At 43.1% G+C, this 11178-nt stretch overlaps 1 protein-coding gene across 1 annotated transcript; it reads right to left on the bottom strand.

The window, feature by feature from the left end:
- Positions 1–4750: 4750 nt before the first annotated feature.
- On the bottom strand, positions 4751–10422 carry LOC147636625 (growth-regulating factor 1-like). The gene is made up of 5 exons (XM_086800071.1): positions 9267–10422; positions 8109–8342; positions 6598–7093; positions 5295–6178; positions 4751–5178 (listed from the first exon to the last, which is right to left on the bottom strand). Exons 1-5 carry the CDS (start codon positions 9769–9771, stop codon positions 5114–5116), a joined length of 2184 nt encoding a protein of 727 aa, XP_086656197.1. The 5' UTR covers positions 9772–10422; the 3' UTR covers positions 4751–5113.
- Between the last annotated feature and the right edge of the window lie 756 nt (positions 10423–11178).

Here is an 11178-nt window from a genome sequence, read left to right as displayed (position 1 = left end):
CTGTTCCCCTTCACCCTTGAAGGGACCAGGTTGGGATCGGTGCCGGGCTTTACGAACGTCCGGATCTAACTCTTCATCATCGACGATAAGAGGATTCGGCTACCTAGCACGGCCCGCGTGCCTCATGATTCTGACAAAACGATATTTTTGTCAATTTAACTTTGTCATCACATTTATGACTTTAATTTTTGAGATTTATTAAACAAATAAATATTCCATCATAATTTTTGAAAACAAGATTCACTATGATAATTTTGTTAACCAATATTCACAACCACGAAAACAATTTGAAATCTTTTGCAAAACATCATTTATTATCAAAAGTTTTTGATATATACATAGAGCGTCTCGGCTCCAAAAGTCACCGCCTCAATCGCGTACGCATAAAAAGGCGATACTGCGATGGAGACATGCTATGATATACACGATTCATCATTGACAATGGTGCTGTAATTCTTCTCCTAGGAATAAAGCGGCTAAGAAGTCTAAAAATATGGCAAGAATTTCTAAAATTCCGAGGTGAATGATTATAGAGTTGTACATAATGAACAACTCCTAGCCTTATAAAGATCACGGCTAGCGAGATATTATGTCTGAGTCTATCGCGTTGATTGGTATTGACGCGAATACTTTGCCCTCCAGAGAACCACATATGCTGACGTCGCTCTACTGGATCAGGAAAGTATAGATCCTCAAAGTGACAAGCCAGCCTCGCTCTGCTTACTCAGGTTGTAGAAGCAGCAGAGTTGATGAGATTTTCGAAGGCAAAGGCGATCATATCCTGACTCTGGGGAGAGTCCAGGAATGCTAGATAGATTTGGGGTATCCATCTAAAAATCCAGTTCAATTTATGAGTTTTCAATTTATGAAGTTCATTTCACACATAATCTTAACAAGTGAAAACATTATTTCCCAGATTTACTTTAAAATTTTAGGCAATTTCTGCTGCTGTTTCGTAAGTTTGCTCTGATACCGCTCTGCCCCCTCCGCGCACCGGATTCTCGGTTGTTAGCAGCGGAAGTTCATTTCACACATAATCTTAACAAGTGAAAACATTATTTCCCAGATTTACTTTAAAATTTTAGGCAATTTTTGCTGCTGTTTTGTAAGTTTACAATAGCGCTCTGATACCGCTCTGCCCCCTCCGCGCACCGGATTCTCGGTTGCTAGCAGCGGAAGTAGCTTCCTCTTGCACGGGGCAGGGTTTCCCACTCGGGGCCTCGCCCTCGAATGTCCAGACACGAGACTAAATTGGTGGTCATTCCGAAACCGAAACCGAGAAAATTTTCCTTGCCCGAAAAACGGGGACGATTCCAACTTTTGATTTTCTTTGAATTTTCTAACTTGCTCAAGAGACTAAACTATCCTTCACCTGATTAAACCAGATAGAAGGAAAACTATCACTGACTTAATTTGAAGAAATCAACGCTTTTTTCCTAACCGAAATCAGGCACAGCCGTTGATCTAATCATTTGAGTAAATTCTTCAGGTTTTTATTTTACTACTTGAATTCTAAGCATATTCCTATTATTTCAGTTTGATTATTAAAACTCCACTGATTCCAGCCTACCATGCGGCCCATGGGTTAGCCACCACCCAACCACTGGAATCGGTAGAACTCACCCACCCATAATTGAATGTCTTTCTTAACTTTTGCTTTCGAATACAGATACGCACACACTCCTCTTTAAAACTTTAGATTATAAAATAATCCATTGACAAACAGTTATTGGTTACAGATATCATAATTTAAAAATTCCATCCAGTCCCTTGTTTCTCAAAAAACAGTATCACTCTGGACTCTCCGTTGAGACCAGCTGGTCAGCAACAACGAGATCCAGTAACAGATTACAATAGTCATTTCGTCCATTATACATATCTTCTACGACATACGCATGGGTGTCCTAGGCACCGCGAGCCCGTGCATCGCCTGGTCAGAACCCTCCAGGATCCTCCTTAGGTATGCTGGCACTTCACTCAGGGACCGCTTTGTCGGTCATTGTCTATCGTATTGGAAGCGCACCATTTTTCAACCATACACCGAGGCTAGCCAAGACTTGGGCAGGCTTTGCTGTGTAAGCTACGGTCCACATAAGTCTACATTTATTTGGCTTATTTTTTCCCAAAGCTTCTTGCTTGAGGTAGATTCGAAGGAATTTTTTTCTAAAGTTCATTGCTTGAGGTAGATTCCAATGAAGCTTATCTTCTTACCAGGCTTCTTACTAGGGAAGCACTTTGTTGAGTGTGGAGGATCGTTTGATGGGAGTGAAGGCAACGTGGGATTGAGGAAGTATGGTTTGATAATCTACAATGGAGCTCATTTTATCGTTTCCAAGAATTACCCTAGACCAAGTTCACGTCAAAGAGTTTCTCTTGGGTGAATCGGTCTCTAGGCCTTACTTGTGTGGTCGGTTGATAGTTAGATTAGAAAGTTGAAGCGCGTTGGCAAAGACATTATTAGTAATAACGCGTTAAGAAAATCCAACCGTTTTGAAATCAGGCCCACTCAAGTAGGTCTAAACAAAATCAAGATGTGTGTAAACAATAAATGTTTTTGCTATCTCCTAATTGTCTTTGTTTTCTGATTCTCTTTTGTTAAATCTCATTTCTTATTTTGTTTAATTCTTTTTTACTAATTTTGAATTACTTAAGTCCTCGCACTCAAACATATCCACTTTTTATCTTTATATTTGTATACTTGTATATATATGTGTGTGTGTGAATCTGTATATATGTATATACACATACACACACACACACACACACGCACACATATATATATGTGTGTGTGTGTGTGTGTGTGTGTGTGTGTGTGTATACATCACATACATACATATACATAGACATACATGCATGCTCACACACGCATGTATGTACCTATGTATATATTCCTCATCTCTCTACCTCACTCATACATACATACATCACATATACATACATGAAAATAAACATACCCACCTGCGTGTGTATATGCGTGCACACATGTATGTTCTTGTGTATATATTCCTCATCTTTCTCCCTCACCTATCTCTCTTTTTATCTTTTTTCTTCTATATTTTATAACTTTCTTTGTTAAATTATCTTTTTAAAGACTCTTTTCAATTTCTCTTTCATAGTAATTACCTCACGCTCACACACATGTATGTACTTATGTATATATTCCTCATCTCTCTAGCTCACTCATACATACATCACATATACATACATTCCTCCTCTTTCACCCTTCTCTCTCTTTTTATCTTTTTTCTTCTATATTTTATAACTTTCTTTGTTAAATTATCTTTTTTAAGACTCTTTTCTTCTATATTTAATAACTTTCTTTTTTAAATTATCTTTCTTCTATATTTTATAACTTTCTTTGTTAAATTATCTTTCGTAGTAATTACTTCACTTCGCTAGTTATGATGAAAGGAAACCTTGAATGTTAGAAACTACAGAGAACGTGATTATTTCAAGAATTTTAAGCATCAAAAGATAGCAAGAAGGTACGACGTGCCTAGTAAAAGACATCGAAAACAGTATTAAGTTTGCACTAGTAAAAAAAAAGCATAGAAAACAAGTTCAAGATAAGGATAACGTAAGTAACATGTTACACTATATAGAAAACAAGTTCAAGATGAGGATAACTTAAGTAACATGTTACACTATATAGAAAGCTTTTTTCCATAGGAATAGAAGGAAATAATTGTGCCACCTCTCCGCTATACGCTCTGCAAGGTCTTTCTTTCCTCTATTCTTTTTACTGTTTTTTTTTTCAGATTAGAAAGAGTGCACGTAATGATTTTACGATAATAATTGTATCTTCGCAAGATACAATGTCTATCATCGTTTTAAAATTAGAGCTCCCGGCTGTATTTTGGTGGAGATATGGCATTTAACAAAGGTCTCAAATCTTCACTGGAAAAAAGTTCTTAAGGTTACCACTAACGAAGCATTTGACAAAGACCTGCTGGACCAACTGCTCGAAGGATGCATTTCATGTTGTCCGTATTACTCCGAAATCAGGCAATGGAAAATATAATGGATGACAACACATAGGAAATGCTAACATATCACATGGTGGTCCATGAAACTGTGTCGGCTCTCCTTGTGACGGACGACTCCTGAAGCACAAGCCGAACCACAATCCGAGAATAAGCGCACCGCCAACTTTATCAAGATGTTCTGTCGCGTCGTCATGGAAACAATGTAGGCGGAAGCTGGAAAGAGTTAGCTGCTTAGAGAACTTGCTCTAGAGATGTATGAAAGACAGACGACAGCTGCCGTGATTGACTTGACATCGCATGCATGATGGCCGTAAAAAAGGCCCCCTTCGGCCATGCATACTGCTCCATCTCAGAACGCACGTCGGCGTTGATATCTCCATCTCAATGACGCAAAAGGTGGTTAGTTACTTCATCCCTGCAGTTTCTACCATGTTGGTTTGGAACGATTATAGCCATCAACAGAAACAGTAGGCACCAGGTCCTATCACGATTCCAACTGTCCCCTGGAGGAGAAAACAGACCGTGTAGACCACTATAGCATAATGATCATCCTGCAAAAATTAAAAAATAGAACTTCTAGTTCTCTCCTTTTAACTGATTACGCCGATAAGCATACCATATGGACAAGCCAAGTTATCCATGGCATTCGTTCCTCTCATAATAACACAAGCATGATAACACAGAAAATGACAACGGTTGCATATATAATTGCACGTTTGATTATCTCCATCCTTTTAAAAGGTCACTTTAGGCGTGAGGTATTGTTTGCGTACAAGCCTGAGAAAACGTTTAGCTTTCAAGATTCACGGAACTGCATGGCGCGCGATACGCAGTTGAATGCATAATCCTGTTGTGCAAGCATGTGGCCCACGGGCTAGAGAAAGTTTTCATGAATTTTCAGTTAGAATTGCAATAGAAAAAGTACTTCGATGCATTCGACTATACAGAATCTGTGTGCAATGGTGGGAGGTTAGGCCGCATGTGAAGCTTTTGGAACGAACTTCTCAACCAAACTCCACATGCCACTATCATCCTATGTTTAAGATTTAACAATTAATCCAACCAGCTCGCCAACGTCACAACATGGCTTCTGATTTTTTATCTCAAGCAGAGAGAGCCAAAGACTCTCAATCCACGCCTTTGGAAGCCTCCAGCACTCCTGAACCTGCCACTCTGCCAGCACCTTCCCTATCTGCAACACCACACAATCCCACTTTGAGGCGTGAACTAAAGTCGATAAACAAGTAGCTTAACAATCCATAATATTAGTTATTGTCTGGGCCTGCATGCCGTGACGATCCATCAAACCTCTGGGTGAAGAGCCGATGCGGGGGCTATCTCGCGGACTCTCTTCCCAGCCTTCTGTCATCAGATTAAGACCTGAATTCTTGCTTGCACGTGGTGTGCTGGATTGGAGCACCTCTGCCAAGGGACCACCCACAGGAGTTTCCCAAGCAATCGGAATCCAATTGGCTTGGTGATGGCGATGACGGTCCTCGTTGATCCCAAGCCCCATGCCAACTCCAAGCTCAACCCCAAGTGGAATATCGTCCTCTCCAGCTCTAGACATAGACAGCTTAAGAGGGGAAAGTTTTAACTTGCCAGGTGGAGAGCCGGTTGCATTGAAGTCTGATGAAGAGATGGGTATAGATATGGAGAGTTGAGTGGTTGACGAGTTGCGGTTAGGCTTCTCGTCCTCCACATCAGACCAGGAGAGAGTGGATGCATCCTTTGATCGTGGCCAATCATCAAAGAAATGGCGGAGAGGCTGGCTCTCCGATTCGCGGCCTACACTACTAACTGCCTCTACTGACCCAAATCCACCTCCAAGAAAGGAATGGTGATGTTGCTGATTATGCGGGGCCATGGACTGCAGACTAACAGTGTTTCCTTCAGCTGACATTAGGCTGAAATCCTGGCCAAGTAAGGTCCGCAGCTGTGGGGAGTTATACTGCATGATAGAGGGGCTGCTCGATTTCAATGGCTGCTGCGGAGGGCTGGGAGAAGGAGCCCTGGATTGCTGCATGGACGCAGTGCGCCATGAGTTGTTGATAGACGACAGCATGGTTAACCCATGCTGATTCATTGCTTGGAAGTCTTGAGCAATTGCGCGTGAGCTGCCAGTGGCTTCTGCAAACAGCATCTGCTCAGCACCGAGATCTAGTTCACTCCTGGTGATCCCACTGATGTACCTACATGAGACACCATAACATGGACAACATATTATGTGAGCGCTTCAAGTCTCGTTTGGAAAAAAGAAGCACCACAATCTTTATATGTAGGGCCAGCCATGAAAGAATTATCCAATTGAAAATTAGGAGGTGAAAGTAACTGTAAGTGGCAGTACGCTGCATGAGAATTGAGCATACTGCCGGACAAATAAGGTAACGACAGTGTTGCATAAGCCTTGGATTAAATGAGAGTAAGCAGATTTTGTTTCCTCAATTAAGGGTGAAGCCTATGGATTCATGTTAATCTAATGAAATAGAGGATAATTACGGATCAAGATTAATTAAATACGGGATTCTACTCAATATATTTACCCTAAGACTTCTAGCTTTAACAAGAAATTTGTAGAACCCCACAACTTAAGCAAAGATCAAATGATTACCGATAATCTTTGGATGATAAAGCTGTGTTGCCAGAGGAGTGTAATGGCATGTGGTTGTACTGGCTTGCAGTAATAGAAGAGCCAACTGAAAGTCCAGAAGCACTTGGAGAGTTGGTGGCCGAGTACTGCCTGATACCAAGGTTGGGGCTTTGTTGCTGTTGCTGCTGCAGGTGCTGCTGTTGTTGTTGATGCTGAGTGCTGACGGCTACTGTGGAGAGGATTCCAGAGGGAGCCCTCGTTGCCGCTAGAGTCACTGAGGAAACCCCGCTAGGGCTAGAGGCGGACGTGACCGAGACTCCCGGTGACGAGCCGGTTTGCTGGCTATCTGTAGGTTTCCTAGCCCGGTGTCTTCCTCTGTGTATGTGCCTCTCGCAGTACTTCTGGTCCGGAACAACGTCCCTGGAACAACGCCACTTCTTTCCGTCGGTCCGCCTGCACCTTCCCGGCTCAGGGTCGGCGTTGGCACCGAAACCCAGCCGGTAACCTCCCCATGGTACTGCAAAGGAAGCCACAACCATCGCGATTACAAGCAAATCATATTCCATGGTTTACATGCAGTAAAAATTACCAACTTATACTAACAGTAAGATAATTCAACTCAACACAGGGTCCTGGGTCACAACGCATTAATCAAGGAAAACTAGCTTCATACGGGCCTACGGCTTATCATCAAAGCTGTGGGCACATCATCTCTAGGTCTCAGGAAGAGGACGAGAAGCAAGGGATCGAAAGTACACACTTGCGTAACTCTCTTTACACGTTAACAAGCCACTCAGCACAGCCTCTCGACGCGAAAGTTTCACTAATCCAGTAATAAATTTAGAATGTGTTTAAACTAATCGCAAGATGTAATATTGCCTGGGTGATAGGTCATAACTAAATATGTATGGCTTGGGCAGAAGCAAAGGGACAAGGTTAATTACTTAAACAAACATAGGCATGATGTAATATCCCCATCAAATTGCTAAGTACATGACTGATAACTACATTGTTTATGTGAAACTATATTGTGCTCACACAAACAGGGATTGATAATTAGATTGTGCTCATATAACCCAGTTTGTAGTGTAAATTTTTTAACTAAAATTTAAAAATCCAAGATAAAATTTGGCATTGTCTTTAAATTAAAAGATGAGATTAACATGTTCGAATTATGAATCTTGTAATTAATATGGTTTTTAGATATTTTTTAAATCTAAATCCTGCTTACGTTGTAGCATTGCCTTGAGGACTAGCTAACTAAACATTTAAAGCCCTAGTGTTGCACATATGTCATCAAGGCCTCCACGTTTCACATTTTTTTTATAGATAGGAGCCCTAGCCTATTGACGCACAGACTCACACTTCACATTTGACAAGGCATGTACTCTTAACTACCAATTAAAGGTGGCTCATGGCAAAGACACCAACAAAGAAATCAGATAATCAATAACCGGTGCATACACACAATAAACATAGGTACTGCAGTGGAGGTAGTTAAAAAGGGGTGACAATGACGAATGCGGGCTTACGGTTAGAGAGGTGTGGCGATCCTGCTGAGATGGCGGAGAGACCCGTGATGCTGCTCCGGATAGGATTGACCAGCTCAGCTGGCACGTTGACCCCGTTCATTATGTACTTAAGCACCAGCGCTTGGTGCTGCAGCTCGCGCAGCTGCCCCGGTGTGAACAGCACCTGGGCCCGGGACCTATTTTCATCAGCGTTGGTATGCATACCCATGTTACCGCTCATCGCAAGTGGAAGCCCTTGCAAATAAAAAGAAAAGTGACGTTAGCACATACGACACAGTACACTGCTTTCCACCTTCATACTGTGAAGCCTTCACCATATATACCGCCCTCGTCACTACAAAATAATAGAAACCAAACATAAAGAGAGAATGAATCCATCAAGGAGACAGCTATTCGAGCTGCACGCCTGATTTTGACGTTCTAAAAGCATACACATAGCATACTGCAAGTCGCAGCAATCACCTAAAATTGCAAGGACGTAGACAGACTTTGTGAACATGGAATTGTATTTCAGTAAAGGTGGTGGGGTATAATAGTGGAAGAGTCCTAGATTTCCTACATTGAGCGACAAAAGATACCGACTCTAAAGATATCCTAACTTAGGCCGGCTGAGAGAGAAATACTCGTCGTCCTCAGCTAATGGAGACCACCAGCAGCAGTGACAAGTCGCTATATGGAGATCAAGGATCAAAGTGGAAGCATGCGGATGGTACTCATTGAGTTGTTTCATTACCTTCTCCACAAAAAAACATAGGGAAGGAAGGAAGTGAAACTCGACGCATCAACGCCAATCAGGGCCTTCAAGCTGTAAATGCTTGTTGGTGCTGTGCTGTAAAGAATTGTGCGGTGGCTACATTGAGAGGTTTAGGAGTAGTCCTAATGAACTTATGGAGAAAGAGTCTCGAGACCTCACACCATTGATCCAAAAGAAGTTACTGATGAGCTTCAGAGCAAAAGGTTACCATTAGTGATCGGTTTTGAGTTAGATAGAAACAAGAATCAAAGAAGAGCTCTGAAGAGGAGACACCATAGCTATATATTACCAGCAGTGATATGCGCCGGAACACTACTCCGAAGACGTGAAGAATACTAGGAGTGCGTTATGATTATGCAAAACATTTCGTACAAGGGCTTAAAGTGAGCTGAGCAGACATGTACCTGAGGGGTGCGCCTGAAGGGAGGTGTAGGCTGAGTGAGGGTGATGATACAAGGACCGTGCAGTCATTCCGTCGTAGACAGAGGCAACGGAGTCAGACCGGGCACCCAGCCGCATGTGGTCGGCGGACAAGAGGGTAGGTGCCTCGTGCGGGGGGGGCAGGAGGGCTCCTCCATCGGAAGCGGTTGAGTTCGTTGGAGAGCAGCCCAAGCGGCCGTCCGAAAGCATGGAGTTGCTGCGGACAAGCGACCCCAGAGCCCCACTCCCGCTAGTCATTTGCAGCATTCGCAAGTCCGACTCTGCATGCTGCTGCTGGCTGCCACTACTCATGAATAAAGTGGATGAGTCTCCTGTGCGCGCTAACTTCGACATGAGACCTCCACCTCTGTCATCTACGTCCATGTCGCAGGTGGACCTGCATTGTTGCTGCTGCTGAGCTTGCTTCAGCGCGGCAGCAGCATTGCCGGTGTTGCTATTGTTAAAAACCGAAAACATTCTGCTTTCCATCAGTCCCCGCTCTTCCTGCTTCTGATTGCTCAGACCTGGAAAACCTCGCTCTCCGAAATTCAAAGCAATGGCAGAGCCCCTATAACCCCTCACACACGGCAGTAGGACCACACGAGTAATCCACGCATTAAGCCCCTACAAGCCTGCAATTATGCTGTGCAAAGGCTCCCATTCAGAGTCTAATTTGACCGGACCCAGACCTGGGTCGAGCTGTAGAGAAGAAGCGAATCTCGGAAGGTACAGGAGCTTGGCAGAGGGGCGAGTATGGGACCTAAATAGAGACGCGATAATGCGGAACAGATGAGAAAGCTGGTGTAGGCAGCAGAATATATATTGACGGAAAGATAAGGGCAAATGGGGGGTCGCTGTATGCGTGCTGGGATATGGTGCCAAGGTCCCTCGCACAGAGGGTAGGGGGGAAATCAAGGACAAATACCAGATGTGAGCAGGTACCGTGGGAGGTAAGGTCTGAGAAGCCAGCGGTTGCTTCAGCTACAGCTACAGCTACAGCTACAAAGAGAGCGGACAAAAGCAAATGCAATTGCTGTAGTGGCGATGGAGAGGGTAAAACCTTGCAGCATGTAGTAACCAAGAGACACGAATTGGATGACTTTAGCGCAACCGTCCGGGTCACTGTTACTTGGCGGCGACAAGCGGGAGGCCCGGGAGAGCCCGTGTGTAAAGGGCAGTGGGTCATCCTTTCCTTTACCCACACCACAACCGCCGACCGGCCACTCTCACTTTGAACTCTTCACCCTCCGGAGTCCGCCCGACCTCCTTCACTCGACACTGAGCACTTCCTTCGTACTCTCCAAAATCTAAGCATGCTCTCCCCCTCAGGCTTCATATTTTTCCCCCTCCTGCTTGGTTTTGACAGCGTGCAAGTCAAAAACTTTCAAAATATTTCTTTGGTCATAGAAAATCACACGTAAATGCAAAAATAACCTTGGAGATTTTTATTTATTGACTCTTCGTTTGACCCGTTTTGGTTCTTTGAGCCATTTTGCTTCAAAAGGATACATTCCAATTTCCTCCTCAAGAATTTTTAAAAAAAGTTATAATTACATAAATATTAGAAAAAATGTTTCTTCCACATTGCCATTTAGTTTTTAACCTATGATGAGAAGGATTTATGTAAAGTTCAATTGAATGTTCCACTAACTTCAATTCCACTTCCTATTTACCAGCCTTGAATTGGTGACATTTGACTGGATGTGAAGCCTTGAATTTGAGACATTAGGTTGGGTTCACACGCTTGGATCAAAAGCTCGTGGTCCATCTACTTGGTTCCAATTTGTTAAGCCTAGCAAGAGGACCTACAAGGTGAAAACTTTCAAGGAGTGAAAGATTCCAATCTTCGCAAGCCATACAAAGTAGATACAATGCAAAAAAAATTAAGCAAAAAGA

This window comes from Cibotium barometz, chromosome 7 (genome assembly GCF_041138505.1).
Source record: "Cibotium barometz isolate CiBa-2024 chromosome 7, ASM4113850v1, whole genome shotgun sequence".
Classification (NCBI taxonomy): domain Eukaryota; kingdom Viridiplantae; phylum Streptophyta; class Polypodiopsida; order Cyatheales; family Cibotiaceae; genus Cibotium; species Cibotium barometz.
The sequence above is the reverse complement of the archived record's forward strand: the minus strand, read 5'-3'. Positions and strand labels throughout refer to the sequence as shown.